The sequence below is a fragment of the Oncorhynchus nerka genome, linkage group LG2, assembly GCF_034236695.1.
Source record: "Oncorhynchus nerka isolate Pitt River linkage group LG2, Oner_Uvic_2.0, whole genome shotgun sequence".
NCBI classification, from domain to species: domain Eukaryota; kingdom Metazoa; phylum Chordata; class Actinopteri; order Salmoniformes; family Salmonidae; genus Oncorhynchus; species Oncorhynchus nerka.
The window spans coordinates 64,443,829-64,471,067 of record NC_088397.1 but is presented as its reverse complement, the minus strand read 5'-3'; the positions used below and the strand labels follow the sequence as shown (position 1 = coordinate 64,471,067).

General features: G+C 40.5%; 2 protein-coding genes across 2 annotated transcripts; one reads left to right on the top strand and one right to left on the bottom strand.

Annotated features, from left to right (window-relative positions):
- Positions 1 to 7,659: 7,659 nt before the first annotated feature.
- On the top strand, positions 7,660 to 13,335 carry LOC115139607 (amphoterin-induced protein 1-like). Its single transcript, XM_029677180.2, has 2 exons — positions 7,660 to 8,100; positions 8,712 to 13,335. The coding sequence occupies exon 2, from the start codon at positions 8,740 to 8,742 to the stop codon at positions 10,378 to 10,380; it is 1,641 nt and encodes a 546-aa protein (XP_029533040.2). The 5' UTR covers positions 7,660 to 8,100; positions 8,712 to 8,739; the 3' UTR covers positions 10,381 to 13,335.
- A 537-nt stretch (positions 13,336 to 13,872) lies between these two features.
- Positions 13,873 to 21,533, bottom strand: LOC115139612 (pepsin A-like). Its single transcript, XM_029677194.2, has 9 exons — positions 19,177 to 21,533; positions 18,766 to 18,916; positions 18,511 to 18,631; positions 18,220 to 18,338; positions 15,403 to 15,602; positions 15,173 to 15,289; positions 14,847 to 14,982; positions 14,578 to 14,676; positions 13,873 to 14,358 (listed from the first exon to the last, which is right to left on the bottom strand). The coding sequence occupies exons 1-9, from the start codon at positions 19,230 to 19,232 to the stop codon at positions 14,206 to 14,208; spliced, it is 1,152 nt and encodes a 383-aa protein (XP_029533054.1). The 5' UTR covers positions 19,233 to 21,533; the 3' UTR covers positions 13,873 to 14,205.
- Between the last annotated feature and the right edge of the window lie 5,706 nt (positions 21,534 to 27,239).

Here is a 27,239-nt window from a genome sequence, read left to right as displayed (position 1 = left end):
ATTAATTAATTTTCAAATTATGGTGGAAAATAAGTATTTGGTCAATAAGAAAAGTTTATCTCAATACTTTCTTATATACCCTTTGTTGGCAATGACAGAGGTCAAACGTTTTCTGTAAGTCTTCACAAGGTTTTCACACACTGTTGCTGGTATTTTGGCCCATTCCTCTATGCAGATCTCCTCTAGAGCAGTGATGTTTTGGGGCTGTTGCTGGGCAACACGGACTTTCAACTCCCTCCAAAGATGTTCTATGGGGTTGAGATCTGGAGACTGGCTAGGCCACTCCAGGACCTTGAAATGCTTCTTACGAAGCCACTCCTTCGTTGCCCGGGCGGTGTGTTTGGGATCATTGTCATGCTGAAAGACCCAGCCACGTTTCATCTTCAATGCCCTTGCTGATGGAAGGAGGTTTTCACTCAAAATCTCACGATACATGGCCCCATTTATTCTTTCCTTTACACGGATCAGTCGTCCTGGTCCCTTTGCAGAAAAACAGCCCCAAAGCATGATGTTTCCACCCCCATGCTTCACAGTAGGTATGGTGTTCTTTGGATGCAACTCAGCATTCTTTGTCCTCCAAACATGACGAGTTGAGTTTTTACCAAAAAGTTATATTTTGGTTTCATCTGACCATATGACATTCTCCTAATCTTCTTCTGGATCATCCAAATGCTCTCTAGCAAACTTCAGACGGGCCTGGACATGTACTGGCTTAAGCAGGGGGACACGTCTGGCACTGCAGGATTTGAGTCCCTGGCGGCGTAGTGTGTTACTGATGGTAGGCTTTGTTACTTTGGTCCCAGCTCTCTGCAGGTCATTCACTAGGTCCCCCCGTGTGGTTCTGGGATTTTTGCTCACCGTTCTTGTGATCATTTTGACCCCACGGGGTGAGATCTTGCGTGGAGCCCCAGATCGAGGGAGATTATCAGTGGTCTTGTATGTCTTCCATTTCCTAATAATTGCTCCCACAGTCGATTTCTTCAAACCAAGCTGCTTACCTATTGCAGCTTCAGTCTTCCCAGCCTGGTGCAGGTCTACAATTTTGTTTCTGGTGTCCTTTGACAGTTCTTTGGTCTTGGCCATAGTGGAGTTTGGAGTGTGACTGTTTGCGGTTGTGGACAGGTGTATTTTATACTGATAACAAGTTCAAACAGGTGCCATTAATGCAGGTAACGAGTGGAGGACAGAGGAGCCTCTTAAAGAAGAAGTTACAGGTCTGTGAGAGCCAGAAATCTTGCTTGTTTGTAGGTGACCAAATAATTATTTTCCACCATAATTTGCTAATAAATTCATAAAAAATCCTACAATGTGATTTTCTGGATTTCTTTTCCCTCATTTTGTCTGTCATAATTGAAGTGTACCTATGATGAAAATTACAGGCCTCTCTCATCTTTTTAAGTGGGAGAACTTGCACAATTGGTGGCTGACTAAATACTTTTTTGCCCCACTGTACCTCCCACATGTGAAGACTCACAAAGTACCCACTGGGCACAGATGTCACATCAACATCTAGTTTTTATTTACATTTGGTTGGGTTGTCAACTAACGTGAATTCAACCTGAAATCAACAAAACATTTCACCATGTGATTGGAATAGGTTAAAAGCTGGGTGAAAAAAAGACTAAATTCCTTTACGGTGATGACTTTAAAGAAAAATCCAAGCAGTTTTCAATGTCATCACATTACATTTTTGTTGTTGAAATGATGTGGAAACAATATCGATTCAATATGTTTTTGCCCACTGGGTATACACAATGTGGGCATTCAAACACATGCAAAGCAAAATTAAACAACAGAGAAAAAACAATATTCATCAAACAAAAAACAACAACATTATTCCAGGGGGAATATCTCTAGCAAAATTCTAGTTGCAGATTCAGTTGCAATATATTCTATATTTCGAGACCTTGGGACTATATGGTTCTATCTGAAATATTTATAAAATAAATTAGTTAGTCATAGTGTATCTTTATTTTAGGTGGTTCTTCATATGTCTGTGAGTTAGACATTTGAAAAAAGAAATTACTAGAAAGTTCTATCTCCATAAATCCGTTTAAACTTGGCGCTAAAAGGTTCTATCTGCAATCCAATCACAAGCCTGAACAAATACAGACCGACCAATCAGAACCAGTCTTTGCCATCTCCCTCTAAGTATGGTCTAGGCTAGTCTAGCCAGCAATATTGGCACGCAAGCAAAAAAACAACACTGTCAGAAATGTTTTAATAAATTATGTTGTCACATCGTTGTTCAGGGATGACAGTAATTTGTCTGATGATCATAATACATTTCCCCTCTAGAGTCTAAGCCCTGTCTAACCTATTTAACACCTTATTTTAGGCACTAAACTACTTTCATGCAGTTTAAGTCGGAAGTTTACATACACCTTAGCCAAATACATTTAAACTCAGTTTTTCACAATTCCTGACATTTAATCCTGGTAAAGATTCCCTGTCTTAGGTCAGTTAGGATCACCACTTTATTTCAAGAATGTGAAATGTCAGAATAATAGTAGAGAGAATGATTTATTTCAGCTTTTATTTCTTTCAACACATTCCCAGTGGGTGAGAAGTTTACATACACTCAATTAGTATTTGGCAGCATTGCCTTTAAATTGTTTAACATGGGTCAACATTTTTGGGTAGCCTTCCACCAGCTTCCCACATAAAGTTGGGTGAATGTTGGCCCATTCCTCCTGACAGAGCTGGTGCAACTGAGTCAGGTTTGTAGGCCTCCTTGCTCGCACATGCTTTTTCAGTTCTGCCCACAAATCTTCTATGGGATTGAGGTAAGGGCTTTGTGATGGCCTCTCCAATACTTGTGGAGCTCTACAATTTATTTTCTGAGGTCTTAGCTGATTTCTTTTGATTTTCCCATGACGTCAAGCAAAGAGGCACTGAGTTTGAAGGTAGGCCTTGAAATACATCCACAGGTACACCTCCAATTGACTCAAATTGTGTCAATTAGCCTATCAGAAGCTTCTAAAGCCATGACATCATTTTCTGTAATTTTCCAAGCTGTTTAAAGGCACAGTCAACTTAGTGTATGTAAACTTCTGACCCACTGGAATTGTGATACAGTGAATGATAAGTGAAATAATGTGTCTGTAAACAATTGTTGGAAAAATGACATGTGTCATGCACATATCAGATGTCCTACCCGACTTGCCAAAACTATAGTCTGTTAACAAGACATTTGTGGAGTGGTTGAAAAATTAGATTTAATGACTCCAACCTAAGTATATGTAAACTTCCAACTTCAACTGTATGTACTTCCATTCTTTTTTTTCAACTTGTACTGAGGTACCTTCAGACAAGTCTTGTGAGGCCAACATGTACGTATTCGTGAGAGACTCACCTTTCTATAGAGGGGTCATATTTGTATGTAGCCCAAACTGATCGAACGCTACAGACAGAAGTTGGCAGATCTGCAGTGCCAACTTCAGATGAGTACCGTGACCCTTGTGGCGGTCATAGAACAAAACGGAGAACACCATCGTGCGAGTCTCTTTTTTCCATAGAGGTGTCATGTTTTGTAGGCCAAATTGCTACAGACGTTTTTGTGAGAACCGCTGAGAACCTTTCACTGCAAATGTGGAAGGGTGGAATGCAAAAATATAAGAAATCTCTATCTTACACAGACAGACTTTTATGGGGATTTTTTGTATTATGCTAATTAGAATTCCGCCGAGCTGCAGACTCTAGTTAATGTAGTTGATGATGTACTATGACTCTATCTCGTTAAATAGTGTTATTCTATCATTTATTCAAATAGCTACAGTTTTCTTAAAAACTGAACATGTCTAATTCAGAAGTGTCAGGTAGAACCTCTTGTGCTGAAGCCAGATTGACATACATGTAGATGCGGTAAAGTGGTCAATCGAACTTGACCAAAACAATTGAATTGCCATGGAAACACATGGGGGAAAGGGCCTTGGGGAAAGATTCTGAATCTCCTCGTTTTCCCCCAGAAAAAAATTGCCTACATTAAACTATTGTTTATATGTGTGTTTCACACTATGTTGAAGTAAACATTGGAGTAATGCTTGTATTGATGTCAACCCCAATGTCTATGTCATCATCACTAATCAACTGCATTACAGTTAAAAACGACTTTGACTACCACCACTATTTTCTTTATGCTAGCTATGCTATCCAGTTTATGTGAATGGGATCTAGCGTATAGCAGTTACTTCTTCTAAACCTGAAAGGGGACAACTTCTAAATGTTATGCAGCAAAACAGCCAAATATATCTTAAGTAATCACATCGTGGGCCTGTTACAACACATAAATCATGACAAATTGACGAATATCCACTTTGTAGGACAGATTTGTTTAATGTTCCCCAATCTGGGCAATGGAACTCTCTGCATTCCATTGACTCCTTTAAAGCATCTATTTCAGAGCCATGCGGTTCTATCTGTGACTGCACCACCCCTAAAAAAACTGATTTACAAATGTCTCAGGATTTTGTTACTCTTCATTTTTGGTACATTTAAGGTGAGCACCCTAATGTGTTATGAAAGAAGAATTCACTACAAAATAGCTCTGAGATCTGGGATGTGAAAATATTGATGCTCAATATCTCAGAACTATGCTTTGCACAGATAGAACCTTATATTACCAAGGTCAGGATTTGTGTAAGCACAGGTGCTTGGCAGAGAGGAAGTGAAATGGGTCACTACCTCCTCTGTCTTACCTCACTCCACTCTGAGGGTTCAGTGAGAGCAGAGGGAACCACTGGCCTTGCAGAGTATGTCTGTCGTAACACACTAACCTACCCACAATCTTCACTCAAGAGCAGAGACAGACACCCTAACTGAGGTGGTCCATAGTGACCATAGCTATGTCAGTGGGATATACAAGGACAACTACTCTACTTCCATTATGACTGAAATACACTCCTCATTAAGAACGCATCTCAGAATACATGAGTCATATATGGATGTAATGTGGTGCAAACTGTAATGTTTGAAAGGAGATAAGGAACCAAACTTCCTGTAGAGGGAGGGAGTAAGCACCAGGGTTGCTCTCTTTCCATCTGTGTCATGCATTCACACACGTACACAAATGTACATGTGTTTCGAACCCAGAGGAAGGCGGAAGAAGAAGCACCATGGTCTATTTTAGGATACCTCCCCACCCCAGCCCACCCCTACACCCCAAAAAAGGTATGCGACTGGGAGTGGGAGGGTGCTCTGTTCTTATCCAACAGTTGCTAGTGGACTGAGAATGGAACGCGAGAGCTTAGCATTCCTTTTGTTTCACAACACATACTGTAGGGATGACTTCATCAAATGACCTGATCCCTGATCCTGACCTCACCCTGGTTCTTTGTCACGCCGTTGTTTCAAACAGAACTGAGAGGTATGCTAGATATTAAACATGTCAAACCTTTCATGTATCCTTCATGTATTTACTTCAGGTTTCATCATGTTTTGTCAATACTGTCCATGTAATTTAATCTCAACCATCTGCATGGAGTGTGTGAGTGGAAATGGGGAAGATTTTGATTAAAGGCCATGGAGTTATGCAGCTGCCTGACAGTTTTAATTTCCTCATGATTATTGTCATTATACTCCCCCTTAACAATCAATAACACACACACACACACACCCACGTCATTGGTGTGACTATTTTGCATATGTAACAATCAAGTATTCCTATTGGAGGATTAATGTATCATGTGATTTTGAATTGCGTATTTAAACCCCCCTGTTTTTGTGCTCCAGACTGCCGGCCACAGGAAGCAATGTAGTCCAAAGGCATGGTGGAGCGTTGTTGCAACAGAGCTTAAAGGTCCAATGCAGGCATTTTTATCTCAATGTCAGATCATTTCTGGGTAACAATGAAGTACCTTACTGTGATTGTTTTCAATTAATACGGTCAAAAAGAAACAAAAACAAAAACAAAAATAACTTCTTAGCAAAGAGACATTTCTCAACCAATAATTTTGCTAGGACTGTCTGGGAATGGTCTGAGTGGAGATGGGAAAACTGAAAACTAGCTGCTATTGGCAGTTAGGCTTTTAACTTTCTTTCTTATTGGTCTATTAACTTATTTACCACCTGGTGATGTCACCAGACACGCCTAAACTCCATCCCACCAAAACAGGTGGTCTTTTCAAACAGCTCTTACACTAGAAGCACATTATCATCGTTTTCACAATTCCAGCCTCATAGTGTGGAAATAAATATAAATCACAGGAATATCACATTTTTTACTACACTGGACCTTTAAGGCTGAAATGATTGATGAGTGGACATGGCAAATCGACTTTATGCTGTACTGTATGACTAAGTCTGATAAAAGATGGAGTTAATTAAAAGATGGAGTTAATTCAAATGGAAATGAAGAATGAAGCATTTTAACTGTATTGTGAAAACAAATTGAGAATGTGTTGAAACTTGATTACTGAAACAGTGACTATTGAAAACCATGCCTTGTGAAAATAAATGCCTCTGCTTCCGTCTGCCTGCTCAACCCAGACTCTAGAATCTGTCACCCTGTGACACACACTTTTCTGCTCTCCCTCCTCAATGCCTCTGCAGCAGAAACCTGTCACTGACCTTGGCTTCCATGGCAACCAGCCCTGTAGATGGTTCCCATCATTCTTCACTCTGAAAGCTCAAGTGACATCTTTTGTGCCATGTGATCTGAGAGTTAACAGAGAGGTGGGGTCAACTCATCTCAACTGAGACCTTTCTCACCAGCAAGATGGAAAAGAAAAATCCCCACTACGGTATAAATGATCAAAGTCAGGGCAATGTAAAGGATAATGCTACTTAGTGTGCCACCTGCATGCAATCTAAACCAGGGCTGTTCAGTAAGGTCACACATTTCTGCATCTGCTAATCAATGAAGAATCTCGTAATTCCTCTGTATGCAACATTCCACTCCTTACAATCCTAAGTCAACATATTGATCCACCAACACATATTAATATGCACATCACACACTCTGATAAGGAGCATCTACAGTTCAAATGGATCATGATGCTTCTTGCCAGCTCCTATACAGACAGTGAGGTCTCATCTCTCAATGGAAGCACATGTGACTCTATTTGAGGTGTTCTTCACTGAGAAGGACAAAATGTCATGTCCTCCACTGCACAACGGGGATAAGATAAACCTCCTCCAAGGACCCCTTCTGTCTAGAAACTGCACAGAATGTGAAAAGGCCCCATTTGATGATCAAATTAGCACTGGTCTGTGGACAGATATGACAGTAATTGTCCTTCAGGCTTTGAACTGAACAGCACAATCCTCTTATTAACGCTCCTCCTCAGTTATAATGAAGACAACTCATCTACCACGGTTGAACACAGAAGCCTCCACTGTTAGCAATAGAACAACACTATAATGACATTAATTCATGGAAATATAAGATTCTCACATCCATACAGCAACCAGACATAAAAAAGGAGGGAGAAAATGTGAAATATGAAATGTGGTGGCTGTGTTTAGTCTAGACTAGAGGGTAGCTCCGGGTAACTCAACACTTTGATTCAGGTGGCATTTTCCTTTTTTCACATCATATTGTATGACCTATTTTCGAAATGAAGAAACCAAAAAAATAGGCTGAATTATACAATGGGCCACATTAACATACACCTGTGTAAAGTTTTCACCTGTAATTAGACCTACAGAAGAAAAGAAAATAACCTAGTAACTAAAATAAATAGGCTACCCCTTAAAACCCCTTTCTCCTAATCTGTATTCCCTATTTAATCGTTTTTTTTCTACCTTCCATGATAATAATCCGTAAAACTGTTGCATTGGGATACTGGGTTGAAAACTAATGGACTTGGCTCGAGGTCGGTGCTGTGTTTGTTATAGCGCATCTCGTGAGCGCCCTCCCAGTAATCAATCAGAAGGCTGTTGCGTCTCTCTCTTTGTTACGGCATAGAAAGCTTGACATCATTCGGCTGTGGTCTACTCTGCTAGAAGCACTTCCGAATTCGCTTGGTTTATATGAATTATAGCCTATTGATAGGCTACTATTTTGCATCGACGTCGTGGATCCATTTGCTGTTCAACCTGCGACATTTCTCAATATCGCCTTTGATCTTCTTCAGTTTACGCCTTGAGAGGGAGCACAAGGTAAAATAAAGCTTGTGTATACGCAGTGTTCTTCTGGATGTTGTGAAGGTTTCTATAGGTTTTTGAAAATGAAACAATGTTTAATTTATTATCTTAAATATGCAAGTTTGTAAATGTATCTTATTGAGTCAGATTGTGTCATCAGCAGATAAAAAAGTACTCAGCTTTTTTTATGTAGCCATAGACTATTGTACATTATGCAGTGCTTTCTGTGACTGACGTGGCGAGAGGTGTAGGCTGTAGGCAGCGTGTCCAATGTTTAACATGTGTTAGTGAATGAAACAAGCATGGAGATGAAGGACGGATTTGTACAGAGATGCATGAAGTTCAACTCATGATGGGAATAATTGTAGATGTCCTGTGGTGCAATGCACCCAGGTAAGTGTACCAAGTGTGTATGGGTAAATTACATTACTGTTTGTAGTGCATCTACTCTGCTTGACAGCCCACATGTGTGAGTTATGATCAAGTCATATGGTTGTTAATGTTATAGCTAGGTGTTGGCATAATTTTTGCCAGGGGACACTACAAATATCAAGGTGAGTGTAAACAATGTGCTGCTGACCTCCCATAAAAGATGTGATGAATAACATTACAATACTTTATTTCAGCACATGGTCGTTTGGCGGTGTATGTCATATGCAGCCTAAATGCTGCATTTTGAAAACAAAGATTCCCTATCAAAAAATACATCCAACATCCTCCACCATGCTTGCACCAGACATGGTGGATGGGCTACTCTCTGGTTCCCATTGTGCCATAGCAGGAGTGTCTATTAAGGGGCTCTTTGCCCTTCTGGTCCTGACTCTCCTACTGCCTCCAGGAGCAATGACCAGCTCCAAACCTATCACCTGCCACAAAACCTGTTTGTGTGCTAGCAACATCGTCAGCTGCTCCAAGATGAACCTGACCGGAATCCCCATGGCTCTGCCTCGCTACACCGCTGTGCTGGACCTTAGCTTCAACCAAATCAGTAAACTGAAAGCTGAATGGACCCCGGTCAAGCTCAGCAAGCTGCACAGTCTCCTGCTCAGCCACAACGGCCTCACCTTTCTCTCCTCTGAGGCTTTTCTGTACGTCACATGGCTGCGTTACCTGGATCTGTCCTCAAACAGCCTGAAAATCCTGGAAGAGTTCATTTTCGAGCCCCTGGAGCACCTGGAGGTGCTGCTGCTTTACAACAACCACATCTCCCAGATCGACCGCACCGCCTTCTCGGGCCTCAATAGCCTGCAGCAGCTCTACCTCAGCCAGAACCAGGTGAAACGCTTCCCCTTGGAGCTGGTTAAGGAGAGGAACCGGCTTGAGAAGCTCACACTACTGGATGTGTCCACCAACCGGGTTAAACTCCTGCCCATACAGGAGCTCCAGGTCCTGCCTGCCTGGATCAAGAACGGTCTCTACTTCCACAACAACCCGCTGCCCTGCAGTTGTGAGCTGTACAGCATGCTGGCCCGCTGGCACCTCCAGGAGCTCAGCTCCGCCACTGACTTCAGGGACGACCACACATGTCTACTCCCAGGCACGCAGAAGGAGAAGGTGCTTACCTTGGAGCTTAACAAGGTCCATCTAAATTGCAGCGCTGTGACCATCATAGGCGAGGAGGCCTATCTAGAGCAGATTTTAAACCTGGGCTGTGACACCAGGCAGAGGGACGTGCTGAAGAGCTGGGTCTTGCCCGGCAATGTGCAGGTGTCCTCTGGGAACCAAAGTGCTAGGGTCCTCAACGACGGCAGTCTGCAGATCGGCCCCCTCACGCTAGAGGACTCTGGGGTCTACACCTGTTACGCAGTGGGGGACTCCCTCAACGAGACTCTGTATGTGACTGTGGAGGTGCACAACACCACTCAGGCTGGAGGGCATGAGGGCATGAAGACTGCTTACACCACGCTGGTGGGCTGTCTGGCCAGTGCGGTGATGGTGCTCATCTACCTCTACCTCACACCCTGCCGCTGCTTCTGCTGCTCAAGCCAGGGCCTGGACAAGAGGGCTCTAGGGGACAGCCTCCACTCCTCCACTGTCAGTGTTTCTCCCACCCATGAGGACACAGGCCCAGAGGGAGGTGGAGGAGGAGGGGGGGCCTTCGATAAGCCTCCCTTCAACAGGCATGTGGCCTTCCCGGACCCAAAGGGCCTGATCGAGCAGAATGGGCGACTGAGCCCATGTGGGGAGGAGGAGGAGGAGTGGCAGGAGGAGGACAGAGGAAAGCAGGGACAGAGAAGAAAGTCAGATGTGGAGTCTCTGAGCTCTGTGTGCTCGGACACCCCTATTGTGGTGTGAGAGGGTGTTTCGCTTCAACTAGGAGATCTTTCACATCAAAACATTTGGGGGAGGGGGAGGATGGGCGACTCAGCTGCCTCAGTAGGACTGTGACTTGATTATTAAGCAGAAAGAGGCTATCCACTTCCCATATGCATCAGTTCAGTAGGGCAAATAGCTTTACATAGTGGTATTACACTATCTTGTCTTTTTTATAAGACAAGAACTTTCAACCAAATGAGGATTCATTCTCACTAATTTATTCTGTAGCAATCTGTGTTCATCAAATGCTTCAATCTCTATGTTTTAAAATACCAATATTGTTAATGCTTTCCAGTGATAGGGGGCACAAAAACATTACAAGTTGTAGCTGAATTCATATAACCAATAGAAGCAGCATTAAAATCTATTTAATGCAATAGACACAACATTGCTCCAATACATCTGTGCTGCTGTGAAGCCTGGATCACCAGGCTAAGAATAGTTTCTGTCACTTAATCACTATAAGGTGGGGAATGCTGGTGGGACAGTGTGTGCCTGGGACAGAAAGGATATTTGTTAGCAGCCAAGCCCAGTCCTACCAAAGGGAGTTGTTGTGACAATCCACTGAGTACTTCTGGTTATGGGTTCAAGTCCCTAACCAAACGGACAAATGCCTACTGGGCGATCGTCTCAAAAACACGGTCAGAAATAGCAGCCAGTAGTACAGCTAATATGCTAGTCCACTTAGCGCCCCTGCCACAGCTGAGCATTGGATGTAAACACAACTCTAGCACTGGAACAACAGATACTGTGTCATCCTGTCATTTACTTGTATTGCTAAACAGACACAACTGCATCTAGAAGATTAAGGACGGATGTAGGTGGTATAATACAAAGGTCATTGATATTATGCCAGCAAGATGAGCTCTGGAAAAATGGTCAACAAACAGTCAGATGTTAATTTTACCCATCTGTTTATCAAGGTGGTTTGAGCTCTTGTTTTGAAGCTGAACCTTATGATGTAGCTCTGCTCAGTCACCCAGTTGTAGGCTATGGGGGTTTCTTAATGTGCTTCATTAGATATTACCTAACCTTGACTGACAGCTTTTCAACCTGAGTATCTCTGTCCCTCTTAACTTGAAATCAGGTGCCATTGTAATTGAAGTACCTTGATGGAGGCACTAACTGCGGTGCTGTTTTAGAGGGACCTCTTTGAAGACAGACTCCCACCTCTTGTGACCATGTACTCAAACCTATAGTATAAGCTGAAAGGCACTTTATTAACTCACAGTAAAGCAGTTACAGAACACAAATAACAAAATATGTGCCACTAACATTTTCAGAGAAGACTTTCTTATGCTATCCATTCAGCCTACTCAGGGTCATGTAGTTTCATATGTATGCGTACTACACATTATCCAACTATCACATACTATATATTAATCAGATGTATAATATTATGTATCTCTACAGTATTAATAATTATGTAAAGATGCTGCAAGATACTGTGGGTGAGTTTTTGCATTCTAGCCAGAATGTTATATGAGAATATTATCTTAACCTATTCTCTTGTCATGCTTTGAAGACCCTTAAATTGGACAATTCTCATTTCTGGTAGAGGCTATTGGACCTCTGGCTCTTCTGTTTAAAGACTTATCATTTTTTCCAGGTGAAGACAATTTATCATTTTGGACCAAGCAATGAATTACTTCAAATATGCAAAGAGTAACGTGTGTAGTCTCCTATGATACTCAAAAAGGGAATCAGCTGAGTAATTGTTATTTGTATCTATATGTAAAAGTATTGTCTTTGTTATAGTCATTTCTCGTGATGTTCTGTGTTTACCTACTGTACGTCTGTGTTACTTACTATATTAAGAATACTTCAATGTCTCAACTCACTGCATATTGATGGGTCAAGTACAAATGCATTAATCTGTAATAACAGTCTTTTGTCAGAATCTCTCTCCTATGCTCTCAAATGTCTTCCTGTTCATCCACTGTACCTGTAGCTGTCAACTGTATTCACAACCTTATAAAGATCCAAGACAAGAAGTGTGATGATGCTGTGTTTTCTAGGAAAGGGGCACTCAAGACACACATAACAGGAAGTTGAAACATCTCCATATCTGAATTGATGCTTTATAACGGCCCTCCTTGCGATTTTGTCTTTTCTGTTCCTCTGTGATGTGAGCCTGAATATCAGGCTTTGCTGAGCCAAATGGCATGCCACTCCACTGTCTTCTGTTTCTATAATACCCTAATGACATGCACTGTGGTCACTGGGGGATGAAATGCTAGAGCTCACAGATCACTGAGGTGGAAACTCAGCTTGATCGGGAAGCAGTGTGTATTGCACTCATCTGTCCATTTACTTTCTTCAGGCACTGTTTGATGCAAGCTCTTTATTCTTCCTATGTGCACACCATCACGTCCCATATGTCATTTACAGGTAACTCAATAATGGGTAGACTTAAGGAAGGACAGTGTGTTTCTGTGTGCATTTGTGTTTATCACCAATCTGAACTACTGTATTCAAAATCAAATCAAATCAAATTTATTTATATAGCCCTTCGTACATCAGCTGATATCTCAAAGTGCTGTACAGAAACCCAGCCTAAAACCCCAAACAGCAAACAATGCATAATGTCATTATGAATGAAGTGTCAATCTCTGCAGAAGAAAGTGTAAATGACTTCTACTAGATTGATCAAGAGGACTGGAGAGGGATGATCAAAAACCCTGTGCGTCCCAAATGGCACCCTATTCCTTATACAGTACACTACTTTGGACCAGGGTCCATAGGGCTCTGGCCAGGGAATAGGGTGCCATTGGGATGCAATCCCTGATTCAGTCACCTCAGATGTCTTATATTACTATATTGACCCTCACCAGCAGCAAAACCATCCAGGTTTTTGTAATGAAGTGACAAGTACGATTAAACTGGGTGATTTAAAGCAGCAGATGTTCTGAATGAACAACAATAGATTGGTATCCCCCTCTCTGTAAAAAGGACTGGATCATACAGGGTTTATAGTGGATAGATGCTGAGATTACTGCACATTAATGAATGCATGATCTTTTCACTGCAAGAGGTCTATGGCCTTGCTGTAACATACTGTACAATATGTATTATCGTCACATATAGTGGTAAAAATTATACATTTCCATCTTGTAGATATTCAAGCATAGTTTATAATTAGAACCGTTTGATCTGCAGAGGAAATGTAAAAACGACCTGAATCCATCTAGGATGACGTGGTTAATGCCAGTCAGTGGCTGCTGATGATGAATGATTGGCATGTGGTGTGTGTGTGTGTGTGTGTGTGTGTGTGTGTGTGTGTGTGTGTGTGTGTGTGTGTGTGTGTGTGGACTGAATTCAAAGAGGATGACTCATCCTTTCTCTGTAAGCCCCCTCCTGACTCAATTAAATGAATAGCAAAATATATAGTGTCTATTTGAGTCTCTAGGGGTTATTATGCCATCTAGTGGGCAGCATTGTGAATTATTGAGCTGAACATACAGTCTGACACCAGAGGAGAACACAAGTTTATATGGAGGATGGGACAATAAACAATCTGGTTAATCTGAATGAAAATCCATTTCAAGTGTCAAACAGACAACACATTTGAAAAACAGCATAATAGACTTAATCAATCATTAATCGGATACAGGTTAACTTTGTTTTATTTGCATAATTGGAACAATTGCATAGTAGTGGAGATTTTTTCATTTTCCATTACCCATGTCTATTGTTCACTTCAGATGTAAACATAAGTGGAGTGAAGATGGTTGGGCTGGCGAATCTCTCTCAGTCTGAGATGCAGACGGGTATGGTGTCAGGGCACCAGCAGGGTTGTCAGTGTCAGTCTGACTCTGGACTCTTTTTAGCCTGGGCCAAGCCCACAGAGTTCTGTTCTCTGTTGAAGACAGTGTAGAACTGCCTCATGAAGACCTCACCCAGAATCCACTGATCATTGTCCCAGGTGCCAAAACCAGTAGTACAGCTGGAGCCAGACTGGAGGGAGAAGAGAGGGAGTATGACTTCCAGGTGGAAAAGTTTCTCAACATTGTTGATTTCCTTACATTGCAACAATTATTAAATTACCGTAATAGCATTGGCACATCTGTGGTTATTTTAACTGGCATGATTCTTTAAATATCACTAAAATAGTATGATTTTGCACTCAAATACATGCTCAAATGGAACATTAGACTACATTTTAGAGATACTTACTGGGAAAACATAGGTTGATGCTGGGAGAGGGAAGCCGAATCCATTGATGTTGAAGATAATCTCAGGCATGCGCTTTATGTTACTGCAACTCACAAGACCCTGTAAAGAAGTGAGGAATGTTTATTTTTTATTTTATCCTGAAAACTGTTACAGAGCCACATCTATTAGTAACATAAATCATTTCCACCTCAGTTATTAGAAATCTGAAAAACTGAACAAATATCCATTACAAAACTGTGTTCATAAGACTGAGATCCAGTGAAACCCACCTCTTCGCTGTAGGCTCCCACCCAGCCATTGATGTTATTGATGTCCCTGGTAGGCCCTAGGATCTCAGTGGTGCCAGAGTCTACTACAGCTTGGCAGCCCGCTGCACACGCCACAGTATTCCCATTGATAGTAATACTGCAACAAGCAGAGCACATTCAGCAGAGCATCACTATTCTGCAGAGTCATCAACAACAAAAGTTGGCATAACACCAGTGACTTATCATCCTTAATGAGTTTGAACTTGGCTGGTGTCTTGTGTGGGAAAATTATCACCTTCAATTCTGTTACACATACACTCACAAACACTAGCCGTCCATAATATTACCTGTCTACATTAATCTGCCAGTAGCCAGTAGGTTGAGAGATGGGAATCCATTGGATGCTTCCTGTGAAGTAGGAGGGGTCAGTTCCTCCCAGGATTAACATACTGCCATCTACAGAGCTGGGAAGAATAATTTACATGTTCATCACATAGAAGGACTTAGTAAACATCAGCAGATCGTCCCCGCCTCCTCCTCCCAACCCTGTCTACTTATTCCTCCAATGAAATCTCACCTGGTCAGATAGATGGAGAACAGGTCTTGAGGGATCTTTCCTTGTTTCCAAATGTTGTCAAATACAGGAGTACCTCCGTTAATTGACTGCTGAACGGGGAAGGCCAGGCCCAGAATCCCATCCCATGGTAAGTTATCCAGGAAAGCATCCTCCATCAGACTCAGGCCAAAGATCTGGTGTGTCACATACAAGTCACCGAACTGAGGGGAAAAAACAGTCACACACACACATCCTCTCAAAATGCTGGTGGTGACACATTTCAAAGGCCTAGTGAAGTAAAATACGTTATGTCCCTATGTTTTATATACACTGAGTGTATAAACATTAAGAACACCTGCTCTTTCCATGACATAGACTGACCAGGTGAAGGTTATGATCCCTTATTGTACTGATGTCCGTTGATAAATCCACTTCAATTAGTGTAGATGAAGGGAGGAGACAGGTTAACTTCTTGACGCTACCCATCCCTTTAGCGGGATAATTGTCATCAACAACCGCTGAATTGCAACATTCAAATAATATTACTAAAAATATTTATATTCATGAAATCACAAGTGTAATATAGCAAAACACAGCTTAGCCTTTTGCTAATCCACCTGTGGTGTCAGATTTTGAAAATATGCTTTACAGCGAAAGTAATCCAAGCGTTTGTGTAAGTTTATCGATCGCTCGACAAAACATAATGAACACCTAGCATCAAGTAGCTTGGTCACGAAAATCAGAAAAGCAATCAAATTAATTGTTTACCTTTGATGATCTTCGGATGTTTTCACTCACGAGACTCCCCGTTACACAATAAATGTTCCTTTTGTTCTATAAAGATTATTTTTATATCCATAATATCTCAGTTTGTTTGGCGCATTATGTTCAGAAATCCACAGGAAAGAGCGGTCACGACAACGCAGACAAATTCCAAATAGTATCCATAATGTCCACAGAAACATGTCAAATGTTTTTTATAATCAATCCTCAGGTTGTTTTTAAAATATATAATCGATAGTATATCAACCGCAACTGTCTTTTTCAGTAGGAAAGGGAAAGGCAATGGCTGCCCAAACTCTGTTGCGCCAAGCAAAACACTGCTGGCACCCGGCCATACAATGACGCAATGTTATCTTTCTCACTCATTTTTCAAAATAAAAGCCAGAAACTATGTCTAAAGACTGACACCTTGAGGAAGCGATAGGAAAAGGAATCTGGTTGATATCCCTTTAAATGGAGCAAAGGCAGGCTATGGAATATGGAGTTTTCAGAATAGAAGCCACTTCCTGTTTTGATTTTCCTCAGGGTTTCGCCTGCAATATCAGTTCTGTTATACTCACAGACAATATTTTGACAGTTTTGGAAACTTTAGAGTGTTTTCTATCCTAATCTGTCAATTATATGCATATTCTAGCATCTGTTCCTGAGAAATAGGCCGTTTACTTTGGGAACTAGCTTCAAGAGGTTAAAGACAATATTGAGACATGGATTGTGTATGTGTGCAATTCAGACGGTTAATGGGCAAGACAAAATATTTAAGTGCTTTTGAATTGGGTATGGTAGTAGGTGCCAAGCGCACCGGTTTGTGTCAAGAACTGCAACGCTGCTGGGTTTTTCACGCTCAACAGTTTTCCGTGTATATCAAGAATGGTCCACCACCCAAAGGACATCTAGCCAACTTGACACAACTGTGGAAAGCATTGAAATCAACATGGGCCAGGATCCCTGCCATCCCTGTGGAATGCTTTCGACACCTTGTAGAGTCCATGCCCCGATGAATTGAGGCTGTTCTGAGGGGGGGGGCGGGGTTTCTTAATGTTTTATACATACTTTGAGGTTGGAATAATACTGATCAAAATTATGATAATGCCCTTTTAGTGTAAGAGCTGTTTGAAAATACATTTCTGTCTGTTTTGTTGGGATGGAGTTATGGCCTGCCTGGTGATGTCACCACCAATAAGAAAGAGTCCCAAATAACAGCTAGTTTTCAGTTTTCCCCTCCCTACTCAGACCAATATCAGAAGGTCCTAGCAAAAGTCTTGCTTGAGAAATTGCTCTTTGTTAAGAAGCTATTTTTGCTTCTTTTTGACAATTTTAATTGAAAACAATCACAGTAAGGTACTTAATTGTTACCCAGAAATGATTTGATATTGAGATGAAAATGGCTGCATTGGACCATTAGGAATGAGAAGTTGTAGGGGAGAGTGGGGTAAGTTGAGCCAAAGTTGAGCAACCCTTGTTTCTAGGAAACCATACACAAAATGTTTAATTTGACCAAATATTTAAGAAGTTAGGTCCAAAAAACAGATTTTCATCCAAGTCAAATTAATTTATTGTGTTAGAGGTTTCATGATGCTTGTAACTAAACCAAAGTAGATATTTTCTATAAGCTTCAATGTGAGGTCCTAAACTTAGCATGAAAGTGCAGTGTAGCTGTGTGGACTAATATAGTCTAAATGTTTGCCTTAGGGTAAGTTGAGCCAATGGCCATGGAGTATGTTGAGCCAATGGTTGAGCCAATGGCCATGGAGTATGTTGAGCCAATGGTTGAGCCAATGGCAAGTTCAGCAAATTGAAGTATTTTCTTCTCAGTGTTAAAAAACTACAAAGTTTGTTAGGTCTTAAGACAGTGTTAAAATATGCTTAAAATAATAAAAAGTCAAAAAAGCGATTGTGATTGTGTTGAATTGTGTTTGGGAAATAAAGTTAAACTTGGTTTTAAAAAGGTAGTGGTAATATTTAATTTAGTCCAGAAATGTGAGTGCCATACTGAGAGTACATATAGTGTTACATTACCAATGTGGGAGAAAGTAAATAGATATTTATGTTTCTCACTGTTACGGTGTCATATCCCACATCCCCTGTCATGTAACCAGTGACATATTGGATGGAGAAAGTCTCTGAGCTGGGCTGGAATGTGGAGGATGCTGTAGTGTTGAACCTGGCATGGTTGTCTGGTGAGGGTGGGAGGGAGAGAGGAGTAGACATGATTTAAATTAACATTTTCAACAAAGAATCAAAGAATAAAATGTCATGTTTAGATACAGTTCCACAATTAGTTATTATTTCATTGTTTCACGGTTGTGTATCTTAGCATCCCTGTCATCAATGTGTGTCCATACTCACTGCAGGCCTGGCTGCTGCTGCAATGGACAGAGGGCACCCACAGGTCAGCAGATCCTGTGTCAAAGAGAACCTTGAACGACTGAGGGGGAGTACCGATGGCGATGACTCCGTAGTATGTCGACTGTGTGAGACAGTCAAGAGAGAACGACAGAGAGAGATTCATGAGATGATATGATGAATGTTTCAGCCAGACACTTGAGTAAGCCTAAGCAGTCACCAATGGAGACAGTCTGGGCTATAGCTAGGTGCACTCACCTCTGGATAGTAGATCATGGGCACCATGGCACCACCCGCCCTGCTGTTAAACTTGGCTCTGGGGTTGTAGCGATACTTCCTCTTGTACTCTTCATACAGACCCTTCTCCTCCAGAGTCTGCCTGGCTGACTTCCCCTTTATCAGAGGAATCCTGGGCCACAGAATGGACATCTCTAGTTTAACATCAGATAATATAACACTACTGAAATCTCTGTGGCTCAGAGGAACAGAGCCTCAAAACGGTCTGATGCTGCAGTTAGAAAACTGATTTCCTTTCACTTTTGTTTCAGCATTTTTAAAAGCTACCCTCATGTTTCTCTCAACACAATACCCTACAGAAATCTACGATGATATAAGGTGCAAGAAATGAAATACATTATACATTTTTATTTAAGGAATGATGGTACTTACTTGAGAAGGCACTCAGAAAGGGTCACTAAGGCAAACAGCACAACAGCCAACTTCATCTTGTCAGATCAGTTACCTGGGAGTACAGTACATTGGACTGGCTATACCCTGGCCTTTTTATATAATGTAGTGTGTTTGGACAGTGTTCATTATTCCCAGCATTTACCGCTCGTATACTTCTGCCATATACTGTACAATGCAGTGATAAGAAACCACTTAATGGCTATAAGAACAGACTTAAATAGGTAAATAAATCCGATAAGGGGAACAAAAAAGAATTGACACAAGTTCACCCGAAACCTTTCAAACAAAAACACAACATATACAATCATTTTATATTTATTGTTCATTATCAATCATTCGATAAGAAAACATTTCATCAGTGTTTGTCCTCGAGATTGAAAAGAAATTGATATTGTATCCATTCCTCAAATGACAAAACAATTTGAAATAAAAGGGTTGAAAAACAGTATCAATTATATCATTTCAATAGTATCTTTTTTGAAATAGAATAAGTATTGATTTATGATCCTGCCTTTAGACAGGGCAAACAAAGGTAGAAGCAGTGCGTGCCCACTTCAATGCTTTCTGCCAGAGGCATATCAGTTCTTAGTGCGTATACATGTAGCCTAGGTCTTGTTACAGGTTATTAACTAGCCCACATATGACGTACTGTATCAGTTTGTCTGACTCAGCCTTTCTCACAAAGATTTCTGTAAAAGCTATGGCGTTATGTTGACTTTTTAGAATAATAGCATGTAACATATTGTAACGTCTGTACTAATGCTGTGACAGTCATGAAATTACATCAGCAATAACAGCCAGTCTCATGGTAATTGACAGTTAATTAACATAAACACATTTAGCATCTCCTGGCTTCCAGGCACAGCCTACAAGCCACTAATACAGACCTTTGGAACACCTACATTTGAAAAAGTCTAATAAATCCATGTAATATAGTCTATACCAACACAATAAATCCATTATTTATTTTAGACAGGTCTAAAGAAACATGATATGAAGAAAATGTAGTCTATTTCAGAAGAACAGAATAGCACACTGAGTTGTCCTTATGTTAGGCAATGATCTGGCTATGCCATATGGCTGTGGGCTACACTAGTTAATTTGGCAGACAAGATTTGCTTAGCATTCCGTGGCATTATTTTATATTAGTTTGTAGTATGAAGAATACAATTGAACAAAGCTGAATAAAATTGAAAGGATATTTTCTCCAAACAATTTGAGGGAGTTCGCACATGCAGCTATTCTGTGTTGAGCGTTAATAAAGAAACAGGTACTCCTATATGCTTAATTTAGAGTTATGTATGTAACTTTAGTTGTGATACAAACGTTGGGCTATATTTTTTGATTTTTAATACATTCCAAGGCCGACTAGTGATGATTTTTTTAAAAGTAGCATGAAAGGCATGAGCTCTAATTAGTTGTTTTTTTGCGCAGGCTGTACACACTTCTTACTCACAGGCTACAAGTGAAGACAGACATCGGGGATGCAACTGCACGCAATCCTTGTCCAATTACGAGGCGCATATTGAAGATATTGTAAGAAATGTCCACATTTACTTTTCATCAGCCAAACGAGATGAGTAGGCCTAACAAACAGCAAAAGCACGAGCCTATGTCAATCTACTATCCCCCATAGTACAAAAGTTGACCTATTCTGTGCAAGAAATACATATTCCAAACATAGTCTGGGACAGTTGTGGGATGCAAAAGATTCCAAATGAATACAACCACTAGAATCAACAAAACTATTTGAACTGTTAGGGCGCATGAACCGCTAGCCTACCACAACATCCAAGAGCGCGAAATTCCAAACAATAACCAGTATGCTAAAGAAGTTAAGCAATGAGGCTAACGTAAGAAATGTTGATAAACTATTAGGCTATTTCTTCACATTTTAAGCGCAGTAATGCATACATGGCAGTTGGCTATAAGCGCGAATGTTCCATTCTCAAAGTTGACTGACCACAAATGTGATTATGCATGTAATGCTTTTATTATAAAGGTGCATTTTTATGGTGAAAATGATCTTCCTCAAACTTGAAACACACGTGCTGCGTATGTATGCCAGTTAGGCTCTACCCCCGTTGTAAAGCGGACTATTGTGCTTAATTTTAAGAAGTTATTTGGCCACATTAGTTGTGATACAAACCTTATAGGCGTATGGGCTAGGTTACATGAGTTGTGCAACTATCATTTCAAAAAGTCACCCAAAAAAAGCATGCGCTGTTTCTTGCCTTACAGCACAAGCTGTCAATCATTCACAGGTTAGAATATATAATTCACAAGTTATAGGCTAATATTCTCACCCATCATACTATTCTTGATTTAAACATGTCTTTACACACCGTACCAGTCAAGTTTGGACACACCTACTCATTCAAGGGTTTTTCATTATTTGTACTATTTCTACATTGTATAATAATAGTGAAGACATCAAAACATGAAATAACACATATAGAATAATGTAGTAACCAAAACAAAGATATATTTGAGATTTTTCAAAGTAGCCACCCTTTGCCTTGATGACAGCTTGCACACTCTTGGCATTCTCTCAACCAGCTTCATGAGGAATGCTTTTCCAACAGTCTTGAATGAGTTCCCACATATGCTGAGCACTTGTTGGCTGCTTTTCCTTCACTCTGCGGTCCAACTCATCCTAAGCCATCTCAATTGGGTTGAGGTCGGGTGATTGTAGAGGCCAGGTCATCTGATGCAGCACTACATCACTCTCCTACTTGGTCAAATAGCCCTTACACAGCCTGGAGGTGTGTTTTGGGTCATTGTCCTGTTGAAAAACGAATTATAGTCCCACTAAGCACAAACCAGATGGGATGGCATATCGCTGCAGAATGCTGTGGTAGCCATGCTGGTTAAGTGTGCCTTGAATTCTAAATAAATCACTGATAGTGTCACCAGCAAAGCACCCCCACATCATCACACTTCCATGTTTCACGGTGGGAACCACACGTGGAGGTGGTCATCTGTTCACCTACTCTGCGTCTCACAAAGACACGGCGGTTGGAACAAAAAATCTCAAATCTGGACTCATCAGAACAAAGGACTGATTTCCACGTGTTTTTTGGCCCAAGCAAGTCTCTTATTGGTGTCCTTTGCAGTCCTTTGCAGCAATTCAACCATGAAGGCCTGATTTCACACAGTCCCCTCTGAACAGTTGATGTTGAGATGTGTCTGTTCTTTGAACTCTGTGAAGCATTTATTTCGGCTGCAATCTGAGGTGCAGTTAACTCTAATGAATTTATCCTCTGCAGCAGAGTTAACTCTGGGTCTTCCTTTCCTGTGGCTGTCCTCATGAGAGCCAGTTTCATCATAGCGCTTGATGATTTTTGCGACTGCACTCGAAGAAACTTTCAAAGTTCTTGAAATGTTCCGGATTGACTGACCTTCATGTCTTAAAGTAAGGATGGACTGTCGTTTCTCTTTGCTTATTTGAGCTGTTCTTGCCAATATGGACTTGGTCTTTTACAAAATAGGGCTATCTTTTGTATACCTTGTCACAACACAACTGATTGGCTCAAACAAATTAAGGAAAGAAATTCAACAAATTTATAAGGCACACCTGTTAATTGAAATGCTATCTGGGTGACTACCTCATGAAGCTGGTTGAGAGAATGTCAAGAGTGTGCAAAGCTGTCATCAAGGCAAAGGGTGGCTACTTTGAAGAATCTCAAAAAAACATATTTGGATTTGTTTAACACTTTTTTGGTTGCTACATGATTCCATATGTGTTTTTTCATAGTTTGGATGTCTTCACTATTATTCTACAATGTAGAAAAAGGTAAAAATAAAGAAAAACCCTGGAATGAGTAGGTGTGTAAACGTTTGACTGGTACTGTATACTAAATAATGTGTGAAATTTGTTTTGATTTAGAACGGACCATTATCATGCACTGGCCTCGAAACGGGGGAAAAAAATACATGCACTCTATGCACATGTAATCAATGCACTTAAATAGCGAATGGAGGATGCTTTTCCTGTGGTTAATTTTCATGCCAGGCAGGTAGGCTATACTCTTGTTGTAAAGATAAGCAATGTGCTTAATATTAGGAAAGTTGAGAAATAAATATAGAAGGCCTAGCCTATATAAAGCTGATGGGATCCTCCTCTTTTTAATCAAGGCCATCCCCCTGTTTTGTCACGCAATTGCAGAGCCTATAGAAATGTTGCACAACTTGAGCTCCTGGGCTCTCATGAAGTGTTTGATTAGATTTTCGATAACATTTGCATTGATTTCAGAGTGATTAGATGGACAATAGAGTGCGGAGTACCAGGCAGTTAGCAAGTTTGGTAGGCTACTAATGACCATCAGCAGAATTAGAGCTTGGAGAAGCCTAATTACCGTGACTAAATGGTCACATGGAATTTGACTGTCGTCATTACTCGTGACCCGCGGTGTGGTGGTAATATGGTCACTGTAACAGCCCTAGTCTGTACCCTTGGTTAATTTTTAGATTAGTGGCTTCAAAGACCCAGATTAATGGCCTTTTGAAACAAGGAATATAGACAGAGTGACTAATGACTGCAAATAAAGGTCTGAAAGTACTTTCCAAATACCTCAGCCTGATGGGAATTTTTTCAATTGTTTGCACTACACGAATTTGATTAGATAACCATTTGATTAGTGTTTTCAAATAAGATAACATCAGTAATAACATATTAGCTGATATTTCATATGCCTCTGCAAAGATCTAAATGACGTTATCATCCAACTTCTTTAGGCAACTCTGCCCTCTAGAGGACAAAGTCAGACAACATAATTTACTGCTGAATGAACGTGTCTTATCATTTGGTAAAATTGTAATTAATGCCGTCAGGTTTGAACCCTAAACCCTGAATTGCTGATGCTATGTATTGGCCAATGAGAGGCTTTGAAGCCACTACTCCGCCTATTGGCACTCCTCAGAAGAAGCATGTAGACATTAATAATAAAAGCATTTCTATAACTTCCAAAATATATTTTAACAATGGTAGTTGAGTGCCAAGATGGAGGTCTGGTGGCTTGTAAACAGCGCACCCTGTCAGTCATCTAAGTGAATATAAATCACTGGTTTGAACCCTGCAAAACTAATGACTACAACATTCAACTTAATTTGCAAATAGACTACAAATGAATAAAAGAGAACACACTAAAAAACGACATGTTTAAATACAACTCTATTAAAAAATAACATTATAGCAATTGTTATGATTGAAATCTAATATGGTATGTACAAATTACAATTAGTTCACATAGTAAATAGTGACTCTGGCTAAAATGCAATAAAGATTTTTTTTAAATGGTAACCACTGAGAGCATGAGAAAATGTACTCGCCAAGGTGTCTATCCCTTGTCAGATGAATTCCTTGTTTAATACGGTATCAACCAGATGTTTGTTAATGACATAAAACATCTTCAGGTAAAACTCTGCACATTGTACAGTTTTACAGTTCTGACTCTTCCACTTTTTCAATGGCGCAAGCCTATCCTTCTTTCCTCCTTTTCCAGCATGAAGTGTTGTTCTTTCCCAAGCCCCTGTGACACTCAAACATGTGAATAATCCCTTTTCACTCCTTTCATGTGGAACACAAAGGGAGGTCATAATACACTAGTATGGGGTGTTAATGTGCATTTACTACAGTGCATGATAGGGTACAACCTGCTGCAAAATGCTTCCTGGAGGATTCATCAAAAAGCTGATGACTGACGAGAACGGGACACATCCTTAACACAAAGACAAGACTGGCCAGAGAAACAACAAACACATGCAGCACAGTAAAAATGCACATTTCATAGAAACATTCGATCCCCTGAAAAATGCTTCCTGGAGGATTAATCAATAAGCTGACGACTGACGAGACCGGGCCACATCCTTAACACAAAGACAGGACTGGCCAGAGAAACAATAAACACATGCAGCACAGTAAAAATGCACATTTCATAGAAACATTCGATCCCCTGAAAAATGCTTCCTGGAGGATTAATCAATAAGCTGACGACTGACGAGACCGGGCCACATCCTTAACACAAAGACAGGACTGGCCAGAGAAACAATAAACACATGCAGCACAGTAAAAATGCACATTTCATACAAACATCCGATCTCCTGAAATAGTACTGGTGACAATTTTAGGCTCATTCATCCTCCTAAACTATTCCCCAAGTCATTGCTGTAAATGAGAATGTGTTCTCAGTCAATTTCCCTGGTAAAATAATAATAAGAAAAAAATAGATTATCCAAAGCTTTCAGTATCAAATAAAATAACTAAGCGTTATAATCTTAGCTTTAGAACATTCTAGAATCTTTTTGTGAATGGTGAAACGACAGCATGTACTGCTCACAACGCCACCTGGGACAAGTGATGGCTAAGGAAAAGTCACTACTTACCTCTTCATAATGCAAAGTCAACATTACCTACTGTTAAAATATTAATTAATCAAAATCCATGTAATATTATCAGTGAAGGGCCCTGCATGATCTGACAACATAACATGACTGCTGATGATCAATACGCTTGACATATTAATATGTCTATCCTTTCTGCTACTCTTCGTTCAACATTTCATCTTCAGAAGGGGGGAACATGAGTCCACTGCTGTTCTTTTATCTGTGTCAAATCTATCAAATGAAACTTGGAGATTATTAAGGGTTTCCCTGCCATTTTATGCAGTTATACAAGAAGCATATCAGAAACCCTACCAGGACATCAGGCACCTGTTATCTGGTATTTCTGTCAGAGTTCTGTTAAACTGAATTATAAGCTCATGCTGCAGACATAAAAGGCTGAAAATCATTGTTTTTAAGAGCTCGTCTCTCCCCCACTCATAAGCAGTGAAAACACTCTACCCCACCCATGAGTATCATTAAACATTCAAGATGGATGGGTCCTGTTACCCCTGATAATATGGAGTTATCATTTTAACTCATGAACATTTGTTCAAAACCAAATGTTCTCCATAAATGCTTTTAAATAGCCACTGTCTGAATCTTTACATTTTTTTTAGACAATATAGTCTTTAAGGAGGATATCATAGCTATTTATCGATCCCTCCCCAGTTACACTTGACTGAGTAAAATGTAATATTACATTTCACTTACCGGTATGCAACATTCACATCAGAGGGACTTAAAACCAGTCTCTAACTTCTTTCGGATAAGCAATATTTCTAATCTAAATTTGCCTGTGAAAAAACAGTTAGCAGGGATAAATAAGGACAGTGGGTACACTGTTGATGATTTTTAGAAACACATCTAAGGACCTTTTTAAAAATTTAACAAAATGATCATGAAGTAATATACTACACTGTAAATTGTAACCAGTGTTTTTATACCGAGGCAGAAACCCCCATGCTGCTCTTGCTATTTTCAATGTCATTTTTAAGTTTTACGTATCAGCCTCAAGGTCTTCATCAAGAACAGTGACAGTAGCAAGAGTAGCATGTGGGTCTCTCTTTTCTCTCACGTGATTCATTTGTTATCATGCACTTGCAACAAAGACAGCTCCGATGTGAACGTGCCAAGGCATACCGAGGCATTGCTGTAAGGAGATTCCTATAACTGTTTATGTGCAACATATACGGTGTATTCAGAAAGTATTCAGACCCCTTCACTTTTTCAACATTTTGTTGTGTTACAGCCTTATTCTAAAATTGATTAAATAGTTCCCCCCCCCCCCTCAAATCTACACACAATGCCCCATAATGACAAAGCGAACAGGTTATTAGAAATGTTTGCCCATTTACACACACATTTACACACACACACACACACACACACACACACACACGGTTGGAATGGTGTTCTTCGGCTTGCAAGCCTCCCCTTTTTTCCTCCAAACATAACGATGGTCATTATGGCCAAACAGTCCTATTTTTGTTTCATCAGACCAGAGGACATTTCTCCAAAAAGCATGACTGTCACGCCCTGGCCATAGAGAGGCTTTTTATTCTCTATTTTGGTTAGGGTGGGCATTCTATGTCCTTTTTCCCCACCTGGTTAGGGTGGGCTATTCTGGTTAGGGTGGGCATTCTATGTCCTTTTTCCCC